General features: G+C 41.7%; 1 protein-coding gene across 2 annotated transcripts in view; it reads left to right on the forward strand.

Moving 5' to 3' along the window:
* Positions 1-21,086, forward strand: part of LOC134215720 (dendritic arbor reduction protein 1-like) — a 428,212-nt gene that overhangs the window by 260,212 nt on the left and 146,914 nt on the right. For both annotated transcript variants that reach the window (XM_062694849.1, XM_062694848.1), the window contains exon 5: positions 814-873. In XM_062694849.1, the coding sequence (XP_062550833.1) occupies positions 814-873 (60 nt within the window). The remainder of the gene's footprint in view (positions 1-813; positions 874-21,086) is intronic.

The following is a 21,086-nucleotide window of genomic DNA, read 5'->3' on the forward strand; positions in this document are numbered from 1 at the left end:
TCATAAAAATCTAGCAATTTCATTTATGCCCGGTTTTTTTTATACACTGTTTGGTTCTTACACAGAATAGCCATACACTAGTTGGCGGTACATTCTATTTATCCAAATTGATATAAAATCTATCGATTACCCTGTGGTTGTGGAATTGATTGATCTGGCTCTGCCCTTTCGGCAAAGTCAGCCCTACGGATGCATTCAAGTGTTTAATTAAATTTACCTTTGGAAACCATTTTCCTTGGCAATTATTACAACTCAAACCAAGCCAATTAACTATCTCCCATCTATCAAAGGTCATCTCTCCTGCTGATTCCATCTTTTCGTCGCTTCTGCCACGGACAAAACATTCAACAGTAAGCACCTTTTTTGGAACAACCCTATCGTATTACGCGCCGGTCGCTGCCAGCCAGCGTGGTCTCCGTGTGAGGTGCCTTACGGTTGCAATTCGTCAATAAAAATCCTTAAACGACTTTGACATTTACAACCCGCCTTTTTATGAGCCTCTTCATTGCGGCCCATCTGCTACCATTACAGTTATATGTATTTGTACGGATTGGAACCTCAAGCGCAGAGAACCTCTCACTGCCAAATCAAGAAGCTCGTCTCTCTGCAGGTTTACGAGGAGGTGCAATTAAAAAATTTACTTTTAATTAGCTGCGGCTAATTTGCGGTACTTCAAGATAAACTTCGACCAAGAGATTGACGTCGGCTTTGCCATTTGTCATCACAATGTTTCATTATTCGTTGATAATGAGTTGCTTATTTCGCATCCTGCTTAATTGCACTTTCTTAAATTTTCCTTCCCTCTTTTTACAGGTTGCACAAAAGTCTATACCAAAAGTTCGCATCTAAAAGCCCATCAACGAATCCATACAGGTAAGTGGAATTGAATCTTCACAGTTTATGGCGTTTGCCTGCCTCTGATGGCGGTCGTAAATAATTCATGTAATTTGCCTAAACACCTCGGTACTGTCCATCCAAACGTCGTTGACAGCTTAATAAAACATCACTCTCGATAGACAATAATTACCCGTGTAATAATGATACACCTCCCCAAATGAACGAGTCGCTTTGTGCACTTGAAATTGAATACCGCATCAACGAGGCAATCAGTTAAACAATGCCACGACATTACAAACTATTTTATATGAGCACCTCCTTTCGAACGATCAGCTCAAGCCGCGTTAAGTGTTTCATCGACTCCTCGAATCGCCACCCTAGCCGGTCATTTATTAACCGCCCAGATCACCTAATTTGGATTGTAAAAGGTACCATGGACAGCCTCAATCGATTTTTCAAATCGTTGACGAATGGCGTCGCTTGAAGTCTTGGACCATCTCGTCTAATATGGCTTAACTCGTCGTTCGTCTTTTTCCATTCATTAAAATCTCTCGATCATTTCCATCTGATCCGCGCGATTTGGCTAAGTCTTCCACAACGAACCATTCGAGCAAACCAACGGCCGTACTCATCCAGGGGCATCTCGGCTAATTTATCACTGGGTCGATCATTTATCTCGTATGATCGGTCTTATGCTGTTTAGGTACCGGTCGGTCTGCCTAGACATTCAGTCGTCGTGTGAGCTTCGTCGCTGCCTGGGTCGTCTTTTTCTTCTGCTTTATCTCGGTGAGCCAGCCGTGTCGGTCAGTTTAGTAGCGAAACGTTGGTATCGATATATCAACCGGTTTCTACCTTGGAGATCTCAGATCGTTCCACTTCTCGCTTTGCTACCCCTTTTTCCGTGGTTCTCATGGTGGCAATGAAGATTTCCCTTTCGATTGGGACCACAATGGATTATGTGTGACCCCATTGTCGGTTCTCGCTGGTTCGGCTCGAGCACTGCGTAAAGTGTTTGCAAGTTTGGGCCTTATCGTGATTTTGTCGGAATTCGGGCTGATGTAATATAACGACTTAGGATTGCATGACATTCGTCTGAGAATCAATATCGGTGGAGTTTTTCCCCTTTTTTAGAACAGTGAACCGAATTGTGAGTATTTGAATTCGGGTTAAATCGATATAGCATTTTTCCCTCAGAAGAGCAAATTCATACGAGGGTGATACGGCTAAAATTCTCTTTCGTTGCTTTCAAACCCCAACATTTGCCAGCCATTTATATCAAATATTTTTATTACTACAGTCAAACCTCCATGAGTCGATATTGAAGGGACCATCGACTCATGGAAATATCGAGATGTGGAATAGAAAACCATAGGAAAGCTGTTTGAAAAGACAATCACAGTAACCCAGGAAATATTTTATAATATGACACAAATTGCTTCCGTGAGTCGATATCGAGTCATGGAGTTTTGACTGGAGAAGCTAGGTTTTCCTCCGAGTATTTAGTTGCAGTTTGGCCCTGAGCTGGCCAGCTTACTGCTTCATTTCTTTGAAAATATCATGCGAGAAAACGGGTTTGTTTGCTATAGCAACACGATGTTTTGTGTTCAGCATCAAACCAGATATTATGCACCCAACCAGGGGATGGCAGATTTTAATACAGTTCGGCCTAAGAACCTTACAGAAACTGTATAATAATTGGGCATATACAATTCTGTAAGCTTTTTATACAAATATTGTATTAAAATAATACAGATTTGTATTATTTTAATACAATATTTGTATAAAAAGCTTACAGAATTGTATATGTCCAGATTTTATACAATAATTGTCAGATTTGTTTTTTGGGTGTGGTTTCAGTTAAAAATCGAATTCCGTATTCGCGAAATTCAAAATCAACTCATGTCGCATCATTGCCCATATAATGCGCATTGTGCGCAACCAGAAGCGCTTAAAAATTTGTTTGTACTGCACAGAGAACATAAAGGACACTGCACGGGCTGCTTTCTCTCTTTCTCACTGCAAAAAAATTAGAAAACAACAAGGCCACTAAATGTCAAAATTAAGATTTTCTAACCTTGTTGTATTCGCCCGTGTAGTGAGATCCAAGATTTTTTTATGTACAGGATATCCGACTTGTCAATATCCCCAACAAAGCCATCTTGGATTTTTGTATGGAATTTATGCTCGTTTGTTTACGTTTTGCACTGAAAATGTATGTTTCCTTCCCGCGCTGGTTATTCCCATCTATTGACGAAGTCGGATAACCTGTACATAAGAAAATCTTGGTGAGATCTCTACTTTATATAACGAACTAATTAAATGTTGATTGTGTTTTTGAATAACGGTAAATTCGTTCTGATAATCTTTCCAAACCCCTAATTTGATCATATATTTTAGGTTATCTGATGCCGTTGAAGTTGACCGGATTAAATATTAGGCTGAGATATACAGAAAATTAAAATTAGGCTGCAATGAACCACCTTCTGGATCATTCAACTGACAACACCGCTATCGGATCCATTCCCATTCGAACGTAGAACTTCGCTAGCATTCATTGTAGCACTTCCCACGTTTGTCGATATGTGATAGAATGTTTGCTGGGTTGATCATTTTTAAATACATATCATCAAATAATGCGTCACTAATTTTGTAGGCATGTGATTTAGAAAGGATGACATTCGCAGGACTCTGAACAGAAAAAGAATGCAAAAATACTTACTCTCATGTGTCCACTATATTTTTCAAATTTAACACGAAAATACATGGGATCTAAGATCTGATTGTTTTATTTTTATTTCATCGGGGAAAATGGAAATGTAAGGGAATTCCATTAAATGTGGAAATAGCTGGTAATATGAGACGATCAAGGGACGTAAAAACTTGAATGGTAATATGAGACGATCACATGAGGAAATATTGTTGAATATAGGGAACATTAAAGCTTCTTCGGATTTAAATCATTGAAGAATGAAGGATCATGGGTAATAAAAAGAAAGTGATTCTATTCTGTTGGAAAAATAATTTTATGAGTCAATTTCCTGTTAAAATCGATATTCACAGTGAGGTTGCATTCTTCTACAACAAACTAAACTACATGGAATGATTCAACGCCTCCAAACCATTTTTTTTTTCGAATAGGAACTACCTTTATCAATTTGCTATTTACCTGGAATTTAAAGTGGACGCGTAAGATGTTAAAAGGTGTGATACAAAATGTATAGCATAGCCTACGTAAAAAGCTGGATATTCGGCCAAACAACTTTCGGCCTAGTGGTAAATGGCTTTCGGCCGAATGGGCTTCGGCCAAACGACCCTTCCCCATTTAGCCGAAAGAATCATTTGGCCGAAAGGGTAATTGGGCCGAAAGGGTCATTTGGCTGAAAGGATCATTTGACCGAAAGGGTCGTTTGGTCGAAAGGGTCATTTGGCTGAATAGGGTCGTTTGGCCGAAAGGGTCATTTGGCTGAAAGGGTCGTTCGGACGAAAGGGTCTTTTGGTCGAAATAGTCATTTGGCCGAAAGGGTCATTTGGCTGAATAGGACATTTAGGCGAATAGGTCATTTGGCCGAAAGGGTCATTAGGCCGAAAAGGTCATTTGGCCGAATAGGACATTTGGCCGAATAGGTCATTTGAAAAGTGAGAAATTAGGAGTAAGAAGAGAGATGTTTCAATTCTCATTCCATTTTTTTAACTAATTTTATTTGCTAAATAACTCATACATGCATTCATCTCTTAGCAGGGTTTGCAGAAATCGCTCTCAATAGATAACGAACAACGATAAAAGAGAGGCAAAAACTGTTCCGAATGATAACAAGCCATGATAACAAATTTTTCAAACTTGTATACAAGCGCGAAAAAACAGAATCGGATAGGCAGCTCCCATAGAAAATGGTGATTCTCGCTTTGTTTTCGCTCCTTTCGTGTTGGTTTCTGCACAACTGTGTAGAACAAGTTGAAATGCATCATCAGAGACAGTGCTCCCCGCATTTGGAGCTTTCTAAAAGAAATTTATCATGGGGAATAACATCCCGAATCAGTTCTCTACCATGATAGCTTGCGAAAAAAGTCTCTCGCGGTATGCTACATATCGTATATGTATACAAAGATGATAAGTGAGAGACTTGTTCTTTCTCTTCAGGATTCAATCCCTATCTCTTAGACTAGGTGTTCCGTGTTTTCTTAACACTATCGTCCTTATTTGCTATGTTACATTTTTGGTTATCATTATTACATTTCAATTGCCTCCGGCAGTTAAGATTTTTCTTCTGGTTGAATTGAACCATCAAGGAATTACAATGTTTTCAACTTAAACTATACTTAACCTAATGTACACTGAGAATACAAGGAGTTAATCGTTGCAATAGAAAATTGCAACGATTTTTGTCTAAAATTGAAAATTATTTTATTGCACATTTGATGCAATGTCTCAATATTAAAATAATATGAAATTCATTGGCACTACACACTACACCACGGAGGCAACTTCAAAATCATTTTCAAAATTTTATTGGTCCCTTATTTCTGGTATTACAGTAACTACTCCATATTGGCACAGCATTCAACATGGCTGGCCTGAAAATTTGTTTGTAAATCAAAAGTTTGTTCTTAAGACAAAGTTTTGATTTTCTGTTTATACCAGAAGTCCCAAATATTTAGCTTCACTAGACCAATTTATTGGAACCCCATTCATACTGACAATATGACACTCGCGTTCAGCACATTAAGGATCTTGGCGTTATCCTGGATAGCGGACTTATTTTTTTTTTTTTTTATCTATAGTATTTATTTGACAGGCTCAGGCGTGTATAACACTTAACGGAGCCGAGACTCTTAATGATATTTACAATCGATATCATCTTATTATCAACAGTTAGTAAGGAAAGGGACAAAGACCAAGATACTCGTGGTGACTCAAGGTTAGATTGCGTAATTTGGTGATGGACGGGGTTGGGATTTAGGTTTGAGGTATTTCAGCTGCTCATCCGGGTATTTGACGTCATGTCTGGTTTGGCGTAGCGTCGTGCTCGGGTTTTGGTTCTTCAGGGAGCATCTTCCGGATGGCCAGAGCTTCATGGTACACGGAACAATGAGACAGAGACAAGAAAAAAACTGAGAAAGAAAAAATTGAAGTATTAAACTTTGATGTCAGACGAGCAAAGAAAGGCATAGATGGCCTGCAAATACACCACATCGCGATCTCCCAAAACAACTCTTACTTCCCGGAAGGGTTGTTTACCTCAAGCCACAAGGGTATCCAATAGTTGCTCTCTTGAGGCGTCATTTTCCGTGCAATACCAAACTACGTGATCGATGTCATCGTAACCGGCTCCACACCTACAAAGATTGCTATCGACCAGGTTAATTCTATAGAGATGTGCGTTTAGTGAATAGTGATTGGACATAAGCCTCGACATCGTGCGAATGAAGCCTCGGCTTAAGTCCTCACCTCTGAACCACGCTCGCGCATAAACTTTAGGAACTATCCAAGTCCAAGTCCAAGTTCATTTTGTGACCAACTCATTTGCCAATTTTGAATAGTACTCTGACGGACTAAAGGGAAAATCTCGTTGTTCACGATTCGTCTATCATAAAATCCACCGTCCTGTGCGCCCACCTTTGCTAGCAAGTCCTCCTTCTCATTGCCATAGATTAGGCAATGGGATGGGACCCATACAAAGGTAATCTTGAATGATCTTTCGACCAAATCACGCATCTGCTCTCTTATGTTTGTAAGAAAGTAAGATGCGTGCTTAACAGGTTTCATCGACCGGAGTGCCTCGATAGAACTAAGACTATCCGAGAAGATGAAATAATGGTCTACGGGCTAGCCCGTTAGCTAGCTAGTCCGCTAGCCCCCAAAGCGAAGTTAATTGCTGCCAGCTCAGCAACATAAACCGAACACGGTTCCTGAAGTTTTCGAAAGGTGGTTGAATTTTCATTGAAAACACCGAAGCCAGTGGATCCGTTAATGCGAGAACCATCAGTGAAATATCTGTTATTGCAATTGACATGTCCACATTTTTCGGAAAAAATAGGGGAAATAGGTATGTGTCGAAGGTGATCTGGTATTCCTTGAATAGCATGTTTCATGGACAGATCGTATTCAATTGAGGAACTGTCGTTGATGAAGTGGGCTCGAGGTGGATTATAACATGGAAGACAAAGATCTGACGATATGTAGGTGAGGTAGACCCTCAGGAATCTTGACTGACGAATCAGTTCAAGCATATTATCGAAATTTTCTAAGACAAGTGTGTTACTTGTTCCACATTTGATCAGTATTCTAAGTGAGAGTTCCCAGAAACGGTGCTTTAAAGGAGTGACTCCAGCCAGTACCTCCAGGCTCATGTTATGCGTTGAATGCATACAGCCAAGGGCAATACGCAAACAACGATATTGAATTCGTTCCATTTTGATCAGGTGGCAATCAGCTGCTGAGAGGAAGCAGAAAGAGCCGTACTCCAAAACAGAGAGAATAGTCGTTCTATACAGTTTGATGAGGTCTTCCGGGTGAGCACCCCACCATGTTCCGGAGATAGAGCGTAGAAAATGGATCCTCTTCCGGCATTTCTCTATCAAATAATCAATATGGAATTTCCAGGTACATTTGGAATCAAACCAGACTCCAAGGTATTTAGAAGATAAAGATTGATTGATGTCATCATTCAACAGCTTTAGTTTCAGTTGAGCAGGGTACCGCTTCTTAGTAAACACAACCAATTGAGTTTTTGCGGTGAAAACTCGATCCCTAAATGCCTGGCCCAAACAGTCAGATTATCAAGGGCACTTTGCAATGGTCCTTGCAAGACAGCTGCACATGGACCTCTTAGGGAGACCACGGCATCATCTGCAAGTTGTCTGAGCATGCATTGTCCTTCCAAACAATTGTCAATATCTTTAACATAGAAATTATAAAGCAAGGGACTTAAACACGAACCTTGGGGAAGGCCCATGTAGCTATTTCTGGAAGTTGTCAGAGTGCCGAGAGTAAAGTTCATATGTTTTACTGACAACAAATTGTACAAAAAATTATTCAAAATAACGGGTAATCCACTACTGTGCAGATTTTCCGACAGTACTTCTATGGAAACAGAATCAAAAGCGCCCTTAATGTCCAAGAATACTGAAGCCAATTGCTCCTTGTGCGCATAGGCCAGCTGTATATCTGAAGAGAGCAACGCTAGACAATCGTTTGTTCCTTTACCTTTACGAAATCCAAACTGAGTATTTGACAGTAATGCATTTTGCTCGACCCAATGGTCGATTCTTGAGAGGATCATTTTCTCCAATAACTTTCTCATGCATGATAGCATGGCAATCGGTCGGTATGAATTGTGATTAGACGCTGGTTTCCCAGGCTTTTGAATAGCTATTACTTTCACCTGTCGCCATTCAGGTGGCACAATGTTGTACTCCATGAAACAGTTGTACAGGTCAAGTAATCGTCTTTTGCGATATCTGGGAGGTTTTAAGAAGATTGAATTTGATGTTATCGCATCCCGGAGCAGAGTTATTCGATGAAAGAAGAGACATAGATAGTTCCAGCATTGAGAATGGTCCACCCAAAGAACCGGGATCAGTGACTGATTCTCGAAATAGCGGTTCTGCTGGTACGGAATCTGGACAGACCTTTTTGCGAAGTTGAATATCCATCGATTGGAGTATTATTCATTCTCGTTGGTGGAAGTGCGGTTCCGCACGTTGCGGGCCGTTTTCCAAAGTATTGTCATTGAGGTTTCTCGCGATAGTCCTCGACAAAACGTCGCCAGTAGCTACGTTTTTAGCCTTGAGAAGATTTTTGAGCTTTCTTTCAAGCCTCAGATACTCTTCGAAAAGCTCAGACCTTCCGTGTTTACGGAAAGCCTTGAAGGCATCAGATTTCTCAGAATACAACTTAGTACATTCATTATCCCATCCAGGAGTGGATGGTCTTCTTATGACAGATGTACTTGGAACGCGTCGTTTCTGAGCTTCTAGTGCGCTTTTTTGAATCAACTCGGTAAGGAATCGATATTCATCCAGTGGTGGCATAATATCAGTTGATTCAATACCAATTTCTACCGCCGATGCAAATGTTTGCCAGTCAATGTTCCTCGTGAGGTCGAATGGAACCTGAATTGATTCTGATCGTTGATAGCTACTTTTAATTGTGGTAACTATCGGCATATGATCACTACCATGGGGATCTTGGATTACATTCCACGTACAATCTAATGATAGTGAATTTGAGCATAAAGACAGATCTATTCGACTTTCTTGACCTTGAGGTCCTATTCGAGTTACTTCACCTGTGTTCAAGATATTCAAGTTGAAATCGTCGCACAAATCATAGAAAATAGGCGCTCTGTTATCGTCTCTGGTTTCGCCCCATGCAATACCATGCGCATTCATATCGCCCAATAATAACACTGGGGATGATAGAAGAGAGACTGCGCTCCAAAGATGTCGACGACTAAGCGAGGCATTTGGAGGAATATAAACTGAAGCTATGCAAAGGTCTTTATTCTTTACATTTACTTGGCAAGCGACGATTTCCAAGCCATTTACAATTGGGATGGGAATTCTGTAAAAGGGGTGACATTTTTTATCCCCAAAAGAACGCCACCATAGTTATCATCCCGATCCTGGCGAATAATGTTAAAATCGTGGAAGTTGATTTAATCTTCAGAAGAAAGCCATGTTTCACAGAGTGCAAATATATCGCAATCGGAGTTGCGAATTAAAACTTAAACACGTCCAATTTATGTTTCAGACTATGACAGTTCCACTGCAGCACAGTGATTGTATCTTGTATGGCCGTATTATCCATCGAAAGATACAAGTCCTGCAAGAAGGGCCATGAAACAATCAATTGCTTCAGATAACTTTCAACTGTTGGAATAAAGAGGTCAATGATTGGCCTCAATGAATTCGGAATATTGAATAAGTTCAAAATACGATCCACAAGGTCCTTAAAGGATATCAATCCTCGCTTGGACGAGATTCTTTTCTTGGAAGTGCGAGTAGCAGTTTTCTGCTCAGAGATATTCCTTGACTGATGTTTCTTTGTAACATCAGTTTTAGGCAATGGCGGGAATGTCTTACTGCAACATGGGTCAAAAGGAGCAGTATAGACAGGCTGCTTCGGAATTTTAAATAATCCCCCATTACCATCAGATTTAGGCAAGCTTCTAGGGACGATTTTTGTTTTCTTACGGCGCAATCCCGGGGAAGACGGTTTCTTCCTCTTTTCGGGCACGTGTACCTCCGCAGAAACATCCATATCGGCTACGTCAGAGTCCGATTCGTCAATGGAAATAACATCATAAAAGTCACTAACTTGAACGGCAGCTGAAATAGCAGCCGTTGCGTTGGCAGTTGCGGATGTGTCTTGCGACTTCACCATTTCCGCATACGACTGCTTGGAGCGCTGTACCAACGAGCGCTTCACTTTTTGGGTGCGCTTTTTGTACACCGGGCATTCTTGCAAACCATGAGAGGATCCAAGCCACAATAAGCACACTTTGTTACTTGTTGTTGGCAGGTCTTCTCCCGATGTCTTTCAAAACATTTGCCACAACGGGGCTTATTGTCGCAAAACTCGGCAGTATGCCCCAACTGTTTGCAGTTGGTACAATTAAAAACCCTGGGTACAAAAAGACGCACCGGAAACAACATATTTTCGATATCTACATATTTTGGGAGTATCGAACCGGCGAACGTCACTCGAAGTGAGCCTGACTTTGAATACACTTTTTTGCCATCTACCGTGGCAGCTGAATGCAACTCCTTGCAATCCAGAATATCCACGGTAGACTTTATTGCATTCTTCAAGCGGCCTTTTCCCGCAAGTACATCCTTGCAAGTCAGGCTCGCTGCGTTTATCACGCCTTCAATCTCGACCTCCCGCGAGGGCACATAAACCAAATATTCTACATTATACAGTTGGTCTTTTGCAATAGCATTTGCATCCTGATATGTAGGTGCGGTTACACGTAGTTTATTCCGATTGATCTGATGAAAATCAGTTTTCGGAAAACGACGCGTCAAGTCACGTTTGATTCCTAATAAATCAATACTTTTTACTTTCTGCCGAAAGTAAACAACCCAGGGGGATAGCGGACTTACATACAGACCTCACTACGATGACATTGTAGCCCGAGCTAATCGTCAATTGGGTTTTATTTTCAAAATTGCCGGTGAATTTCGTGATCCGTTATGCTTTAGATCACTGTACTGTTCCCTTGTGCGATCAATACTGGAATCATCCGCTGTTGTTTGGTGCCCTTTCCAGACCACATGGATCGCTAGAATCGAAGCCGTTCAACGGAAGTTTCTAAGATACGCTCTTCGATCCCTAAGGTGGCGTGATCCGACGAACTTGCCACCGTACGAGGAGCGGTGCTGGTTGATTAGCATCGAACCACTAGAGTTTAGACGGATCGCCGCTCAAGCTACGTTTGCTGGGAAGCTGCTCACGGGTCACATCGATTGTCCAGCACTACTGTCGCAGTTAAATATATATGCACCTGAAAGACCTCTTCGCCAACGTCTATTTTTGCTTCTAGAACCACAGACTAGCAACTATGCACTACACAAACCAATTCGATTCATCAGTCGCCGCCTCAACGAATTCTTCGATATTTTTTACTTTAATTTATCAGTTGACGTGTTTCGTCAACGGTTACTAGACTTTTTCCGTACCGCTGACCGTAACCAATTAGTTTAACTAATATTCATTTAGACATTCATTGTCAGTTGAATTATTTGAATAAATAAACAAATAATGTCTACTAGAAGGTTTCAAATAAAAAGCTCTCGGCTTATGTGGGAAAATTATAAGTTGAGTTTTGGAAGCATTCGAGAAAATTTTCCTTTTCTGCAAGTACTACTAAGGCCCGTGTCATCTGCAAACAAAGATTTTTGACACCGTGGTGGTAAAACAGGTAAGTCTCATTCGAGCCATGAACATTTCAGCTCGAACTGTATTTTTTCCTCGAGTTCTAGAAAGGCCGCAGAATTCGTCTGTGGGGCTCTTTATACGCTTATACTAACTATTGATCGATTCACGCACAACAAATGCATTCGACGGAGCATTCAGTCCCATTATTGTTTGCTATTGAAATTTGAAACCCATTTACTCAAAAAGCTTCATTTAGACTTTTTCTTTTGTGAATATTCCTTTCCTCCTTAATACACGAGAAAGGTACAACACTGCACTGTTTGATGGACAAATCTGGATCTTTAGTGCCTCATAGCAGTACAAATGTATAAATTAGGACTTTTCCTAAAATTCAGGTGGTTTTGTTAATTCTTCTCCAGTGCCCACAACCGAACCACACAATTGAAATGCAAAAAAAAAACCTTCATAACGCTAAAAAAGGCCAAAAAATGTCAAATTTGCTTTTTCCAAATCAACGAAATTAAGCTGATTAACAAACTGCTTCGCCATATAACTAAATAAGTATTGGGGATATTGCACCATTTGTGCAAGGGGACCGTTTTCGGGACAGGTCGTTTGGGCGAAAGCCATTCAGCTGAATCCCGAATTTAGCCGAATCAGGTCATTTGGTCGAAAACGCCTTTTGGCCTAAATGGTCGTTTGATAGAAAGGATCACTATAAAAAGTGAGAAGTGAAAAATAAAGAGCGAGAATGAGTCATCTTACTACTCACTTCTCACTTTTTACAATTAGAAGTAAGAAATAACGAGAGCGACGTGAAAAATTATGAGTGAGAAATGAGACAATTCTATCTGTCAAAAGTGAGAAGTAAGACGTCTTGCTTCCCACTCATCATTTCCCATTTCTCAGTTATCTCTACAAAAAGTGACAAGTTTGAAATAAGAAGTGAGAAATGATGAGTGAGACGTCTTACTTCTCACTGCTCACTCCTTATTTCTTACATCTCACAGTAAGAGTGAGTAGTTCAAGAAAAGAAGTGAGACATCTCACTTTTCACTTCACACTCCTCACATTCGACAAGGAGAAATCAGGCATGAAAAATTCTTACTTCTCACTCCTTATTTCTCACTTCCTAATTCTCAGACGCCTCCTTTCTCACTCATCTTTTCTTTCACTCTTCGCGGTGAGAAGTGAGTAGCAGGAAATAATTAGTGAGAATTGCGACGTCTCAATTTTTCCATCTCATTCCTCATTTATTACTTCTTACTCATCATTTCTCACTTCTCACTGTAGAAAGTGAGAAGAAAAACGCCTCTCTTCTCACTCATCATTTCTTACTTCTTATTTCTCTTTTGTCACATTGACAGGCCTGGTAGCGGGTCACTTTTTAGTGACTTGGTCACTTTTTTCGGGTCAGTCACTAAAGTCACCTTTTCTCGGAAAAAGTCACTATTTTCAACTATTTTGAAACTATTGACTTGGTTTCGTTTAAAGCATCTTGGCGGAATATTAAAAATGTAAAAAATTGAAGTTTTATCCGTCGGAAAATACCACTTAGTACTTTTTGGCTCAAAAGCTTTTCGCAACTTGTGACTCCAAATTCAATACGAATATCGGTGTTCTTATGAGATTTACAATAGCGATTAATTGGAGGGGTTTTGAGTCACAGATTATGATTGAGAATCTAAATATATTCACAAGGCTAATAGCAGACCTTGCTTTTTTAAAAACCTCTTTGAAAAACTGTTAAACTCTACACCTTATCAATTGAACTGTTGAGTACTCAGATTCATCTTTTCAATAATATTCTGATATTTTCATCTCAGTCCTACACAATTTTAGATACTTTTCCTGACAATTTAGACATCCGAAACTCCATAAGCTTTGGTTATTCCATCAAGAAAAATCGTTAATTTATAAAGATTTTTATTATTTTGAGTTTGACTGACTTACAGGTTGGTTGTTCGAACTGTTATTATTGTCTTTATTAACGAGACTTTCGGCCCTTGGTCGGCTCATCTCGTATCTCGAAAAAAAAATATTTTAATGAATTTCTATCATAAAAAGTGCCATTTTCACACACAAGCGAAGATTTTCCGAATAAGTTCAAACCCATATTAAATATATTGCACATTGTTCTGTATGACTTGCCTCAAAGTTGTGTTGTTCACCACTGGGAAAGTACAAAAATAAATATTAAAATTAATTAAATGAAACAAACTCATGGCCGTGCGGTTAGCGACGTCAATCGTCTAGACGCATGGACTATGGAGCGTGGATACGATTCCCGCCCCGATAAGGAGGAAACTTTTTGGGATCGAACAATTCTTCAGCGGTCCAGTGAGTGTTTAATGTGTCCTGTCCGTTGTCTAGGTGTTGAGTATTCAGTCTGTACGATCTCTGGTCGAAGACGGTGTTCCTGTCTTTATTTAGTCTTTATTAAATTGTCATAAGACGAACTATTCCATTTAATTTCATCATTTTGTAAACTTTGATCAGTGTCTCATACTTGACTCGACTTGAAAAACTGAAGACGTTATTACCGTCATTACTGTTAAGGTCGAAGTACGTATACTTGTAAAGTTTGCAAAGTCTTCTTCTTCTTCTTATTGGCATTACATCCGCACACTGGGACAGAGCCGCCTCGCAGCTTAGTGTTCATTAAGCACTTCCACAGTTATTAACTGCGAGGTTTCTAAGCCAGGTTACCATTTTTGCATTCGTATATCATGAGGCTAACACGATGATACTTTTATGCCGAGGGAAGTCGAGACAATTTCCAATCCGAAAATTGTCTAGACCGGCACCGGGAATCGAACCCAGCCACCCTCAGCATGGTCTTGCTTTGTAGCCGCGCATCTTACCGCACGGCTAAGGAGGGCCCCTTTTGCAAAGTTTGCAAAGTAATGGAACTAAATAATTCATAAGAAGTGTAGATATTCCACTAAATAAGAACACAATTTTCTTTTCATCGGTTTTGTTGAATAATGATTTGGCAATTCATAATTTTTTTTTTAATTGAAATTTTCGGCCAAAAGATATTAGAGGGAGACATAATTTTAGAAAATTATTTGTATCGGCCAGTTTTTGTCACAGAAAATAAAACTAAAAGTCACTATTTGGTCACTATTTCTGCTGCTGAAAGTCACTTTTTGGTCCCTTTTTCACCGGTGTTGGTCACTAAATTCACTATTTTGAGCGGCATTGACCGCTACCAGCCCTGCGATTGAGAAGTGATAGCCAAATGATCTAATCGGCTGTATAACCTATTCGGATAAATGACTCTTGGCCACGTGGCGTTCGGTCAAATGGCTTCCTGCCGAATGAGTTTCGGCCAAACGACCCTCCCCTTTCAGGAAAATGCCTTCTTTATGTTTTAGAGAACATCCTCGATGGAACTAATCACTTATGCCATTGCAATTTAATTGTTATGGGAATGCAGGCTAAGGTTTTATGACACCGTTTGACCACCTTCGACCACTCGCTTTCCAATGGCTATTTCGATTAAAATTACATCACATAGGGGCAGTGTTGGTAAAAACTCAAAATCTCAAAACTCATGGACGATTCAAATCAAGCGTGAGTTAAAACGCACAAAACACAGCACCTAAAAACTCATGGATGAGTTGAAGCATCGTAGGTTTTCTTTTGTTCTCCTTCGTTGAAAACAGTGAATTGACGTTTGTCGCATAAAGTAATAGATGCTCTCCTTGTATAAGCAATAAATTCCCCTCAAATTGATTTCAAATGCGTTTTTGAACCGAAATGATTTTTTGGCAAATGAGTAGTGAAACGATACGTTTTAGCATGAAAAATTCAAGCGTGATGCATTCTTTTAAAATCGCAGACGATTTCGTTCGCACGGGAGGGCTCGTTGATTGAGATGTTTGAGTGATTTTACCAACACTGCATAGGGGAACGGTTCGGCACTTCATCTCATAGCTCCCATTTCCATCCCATCAAACACAAAGCAATGAAAAGGAATTTGATTTGTTTTTTTTTTGTGATTTTTTCAGCAGTGAGCACACGCATGTTAGCTAAAAGAAGCGACGAGATTGGTGCTGTATTTCTCTGTTTTGCGATGAGAATGTATGTTCAGTGTTCAGTGAAATATAAAATGGGACAGTTCCCCTATTTTATTTTAAATTTCGGATGCTTAAACGTTACTGTTTTGTATATATATACCTATATGTATATAATATTATTTTGAAAAATAAAAACCTGATCAATCCAACTACGGGTGATGGTTCCTTTCTCGTGCATGTATTTTATGTATAGTATTTTGGTCATAACTTCCGAGCCATCTTTTTTGTTCTGGATGAACAAAAGATATTTTAGTTACTAGATAAAGATTGTCGCTGTCGTCGCTGTCCGGAACATCTTTTGCTGGCGAGGATAGGGTAGCTAAATGTCAAAGAAGGAAAATCCATACGATTTGACAGGTATGTACCACACATGTTTCGGACAGCAGAACAAAGGGAACAGTAGCGACAATCTTTATCTAGTAACTAAAATATCTTTTGGATGAACCACTGTGTCCATTAATTGAACTTTTGTATTATACCCGTGTCCTTTGTTAATAGTGAATGTCCTACTTTTCCATTACGATTGAGAAGAAATGAAGCAGTCGTTTTTATTCCACCATGACGTGTAACCACTTTAGATTAAGGTGCCGCTATTTATACCCTTCGAGAAATGGCGAATCAGCTTCGGCTTCATAAAAAGTGAGATAATATTAATTTTGACATGCATCCGAATTCCGAATTCGTTTTTGTACAGAGATTTCATTGCGTTTGGTATTTAGGAATCTCACCTTTACACAAAGTGTTCAGCAGATACACCGAATTTCTAATTGATGAGCGCTCTGAAGCTTGGAGATCCAAGTCGTCGGCTTCGAAGACAGCCTGAGGTTGATTGGGTTGCGTTTCCGTAATTTACTCCATTGACTCCATCTTAAAAGATAGAATAAGTGGGTCATCTAGAAGCAAATTATAGTCATTCAATACTCTTCCGATCATCACTTATAAGTATTAACAAGAATATTACGAACTAGAGCACAATGTAGTAGATCTTACTCCGTAACACGCCACGAAAAGGTGTCTACTCAGCGCTACAGGACAATCCGAGCTCAAAGCGTGACCTGTCATATTTGCAATAGACAATAATGGAACAGTATTCCATGTCAAATGTAAATCTTGCGAGCAACTCGGTTATGTTTATTTATTTATCATCAGACTAAGGCCGGAGTGGCCTGTGCTGCACATAAAAGACTTCTCCATTCAGCTCGGTTCATGGCTGCACTTCGCCAACCACGCAGTCTGCGGAGGGTCCGCAAGTCGTCCTCCACCTGATCGATCCACCTTGCCCGCTGTGCACCTCGCCTTCTTGTTTCCGTCGGATCGTTGTCGAGAACCATTTTCACCGGATTACTGTCCGACATTCTGGCTACGTGCCCGGCCCACCGCAGTCTTCCGATTTTCGCGGTGTGAACGATGGATGGTTCTCCCAACAGCTGATGCAACTCGTGGTTCATTCGCCTCCTCCACGTACCGTCCGCCATCTGCAACCCACCATAGATGGTACGCAACACTTTCCTTTCGAAAACTCCCAGTGCGCGTTGGTCCTCCACGAGCATCGTCCAGGTCTCGTGTCCGTAGAGAACTACCGGTCTTATAAGCGTTTTGTAGATAGTCAGTTTGGTACGGCGGCGAACTCTATTCGATCGGAGCGTCTTGCGGAGTCCAAAGTACGTACGATTTCCAGCCACTATGCGTCTCTGAATTTCTCTGCTGGTATCGTTATCGGCGGTCACCAGTGAGCCCAAGTACACGAATTCTTCAACCACCTCGATTTCGTCACCACCGATACAAACTCGTGGTGGGTGGCTCACATTGACCTCTCTTGAGCCTCTTCCTATCATGTACTTCGTCTTCGACGTGTTGATGACTAGTCCAATCCGTTTAGCTTCGCTTTTCAGTCTGATGTAGGCTTCCTCCATCCTCTCAAAGTTACGTGCCATGATATCAATGTCGTCGGCGAAACCAAATAACTGGACGGACTTCGTGAAAATCGTACCACTCGTGTCAATCCCTGCCCTTCGTATTACTCCCTCCAAAGCGATGTTGAATAGCAGACACGAAAGACCATCACCTTGCCGTAACCCTCTACGGGTTTCGAAGGGACTCGAGAATGCCCCTGAAACTCGAACTACGCACATCACCCGATCCATCGTCGCCTTGATCAACCGTATCAGTTTATCCGGAAATCCGTTTTCGTGCATTAGCTGCCATAGCTGGTCCTGATCGATTGTATCATATGCGGCTTTGAAGTCGATAAATAGATGATGTGTGGGCACGTTGTATTCGCGGCATTTCTGCAATACCTGACGTATAGCGAACACCTGGTCTGTGGTAGAGTGTTCACGCATAAATCCCGCCTGGTACTGCCCCACGAACTCTCTTGCAATTGGTGTTAGTCGACGGCATAAAATTTGGGAGAGTACCTTGTAGGCGGCGTTCAGCAATGTGATTGCGCGGTAGTTGCTACAATCCAGCTTTTCGCCCTTTTTGTAGATGGGACACACGACACCTTCCATCCACTCCTGCGGCAGAACCTCATCCTCCCAAACCTTGGTAATCACCCAGTGCAGCGCTCTAGCCAGTGCTTCACCACCGTGTTTAAACAGCTCTCCTGGTAGTTGGTCAACTCCAGGGGCTTTGTTGTTTTTCAGCCGGCCGATCTCCTCCTGGATTTCCTGGAGATTCGGAGCCGGAAGTCGCATGTCCTGCGCGCGTGCTCCTAGGTTCATTACCATAACGCCACCGTTGTTTGCCATATCGCCATTCAGGTGCTCTTCGTAGTGCTGCCGCCACCTTTGGATCACCTCACGCTCGTTCGTAAGAAGGTTCCCGTTTATGTCCTTACACATATCGGACTGTGGCACGTGGCCCTTACGTGAACGGTTCAACTTCTCATAGAACTTTCGTGCGTTATTAGCGCGGTACAGTTCCTCCGTCTCTTCACGGTCTCGATCTTCCTGCTGGCGCTTTTTCCTCCGGAAAATCGAGTTTTGGCTGTTCCGCGCCCGTTTGTATCGTGCCTCGTTCGCCCTCGTGCGGTGTTGCAGCAATCTCGCCCATGCTGCATTCTTCTCCTCAACTAACTGCTCACATTCGCCGTCATACCAGTCGTTTCTCTGATCCGGAGCCACCGTGCCTAGTGCAGCGGTTGCGGTGCTTCCAATGGCGGATCGAATATCTCTCCAGCCATCTTCAAGAGATGCTGCGCCTAGCTGCTCTTCCGTTGGGAGTGCCACTTCCAGCTGTTGCGCGTAGTCTTGGGCTAGTCTACCTTCTTGTAGCCGCCCAATGTTAAGCCGCGGCGGACGACTCCGACGCGTGTTGAACTCGGTTACGTATAAGTGCCAAAAAAACTGAGTGACACACACCAAAATAGTATTTTGGTCATGACTTGGAGTCCAAAGTCTGATCCAGCCAATTTTCAATAGTCGAATGCAACTTGTTGCGAGCAAATCAGTAAAGGATAAGTACCCAATAAGTGAGAATTCTTTTTACTCATTTTTCGTGTAAAAATGTGTTTTGGCCATAACATAACGCTTTGTGAACGGCATTTAGAATTGGGATTGGAAGTTCCTCTGCCTTCCTTCTGTTTCCTAGACCCTGATTATCAGTCTGTCCAGTAGTCTTACGAGCAGAGGCGTAGAGGCGCTATAACTCCGTTACTAGTGGAATTCAAACAACGAACCATAAGGCAGAGTTGCAGAAAAACCTTCGCACTAGAAGTCCACCATTCAACACATTTTGAAATTCAGTTTCTGGAATCTGTATTAACAAACTACTAAATGATCAAACGCGAATTACTAAATGATCGATAACATCCTTGACTCACAGCCACAATTTGTAACCGAATCTGGTACAGAAAATCATATAATTGAATATTACGGTCTTCTATAAATCTGTTACTTTACTCTAGTCGGGTAAAACTACAAAAATGCCCACAAAGATGCTGGTTCTCACGTGCACTCTTCAACGAGCAGCACTTCACCGCAGACCCATCAATAGCCTGTGCTTGAAAAGCTCATGAAAACACTTCCATTGTCATTCCAAAAAAGCCTGCATCAACTTAGCCTCAACGAGGTGATTATTTTCGTTTTGGCACATTTTCGAGAAACTGGAAGCTTTGAGCTGCCGATGATGCCGGTCGGAGCCTGTCAAAACGGGATCTGGGTCAGAGTGTAGGGCTGCCACCGCGAACAACCGCAGGCTGCGTTCCAAGCCATATCTTGGCGCGCTCAGTGTGATACAAACTGTTAAGTGTTGGACAACAATCGAACCCAAAAAGCGTGACAGGAACATTATGCGTATTGAAAACAGAGTGCTGAGCTGGCTGCTCGTCCATCAGCGCCCATTGTCCCAAGTGGCCTAAGTAAGCAAGCAAGTAAGTGAGTGAGTGGAAGCCTAACAAACGAAGCGGCTGACACCCGCGACTGACAACTGACCGACCGGAATGCCTCCGGCTGGCATCAAACCCATAGAGGCCTTGATACCCGTCATAACCGCATAGACTACGATGATGACGACGACGGCCGACGAAGAGCCCTTTAGCTACCATGTCAAACAGCGCTCTTTAATCTGAAGTGGATATACTGAAAACACCCGCCACTCACCGGTCCACCATCCAATTTCCGCTCGGAGCTCTTGAACTAGGAATGAACTCGCTAAAGGTTTTTTTTCGTGGCCCAAGTCAGAATAATTGATTTAAACAAGCCCCAGCTCAGATCGGACCTAGCGTAAACCAGTAATTTGCCTGCAGTCATTTCCAATAAACTTCGCACAGCACACGCTGAACGCTGGATTCGCCGTTTTGAAGAACTGCGGCGAAGCTGATCTGTTGTAAAGTGATTCACGTTTTTGCTTCGCTGCTGGTCGCTGGTTTCTGGCAGCACGCGGCGATCAATCATTTGGGTCGTAGAATCGGAGACACCAGCATGGGACACACACACACAAACTAGGCCTGGTTGATAGCTGCCGGATGCCCGAAACAGATTAAACCACCTCATTGCCTATACGTGGCTATCTTTCACTCGTATTTTGGGGTCCATATCATGCCCGTGTTGGCTGTAACACAAACGTCATTTGCGGGTGGTACCGCGCCAGCCAGAGAACTGATGAATTTCACCCCATGATTACGTGGTCTGGCCAGCAGCATATGATCGACGCGTGCGGCGGTGTCCCGGTGATCTATCCAAATTGGCCCTCTTGAAATCGTTACACAAGAAACGAGGTTTCTGCATTCGACGAAATTTTGCCTTTTGACCGAGTTTCAAACTATGGACATCAATCTTCTT

Source organism: Armigeres subalbatus, chromosome 2 (genome assembly GCF_024139115.2).
Source record: "Armigeres subalbatus isolate Guangzhou_Male chromosome 2, GZ_Asu_2, whole genome shotgun sequence".
NCBI lineage: Eukaryota > Metazoa > Arthropoda > Insecta > Diptera > Culicidae > Armigeres > Armigeres subalbatus.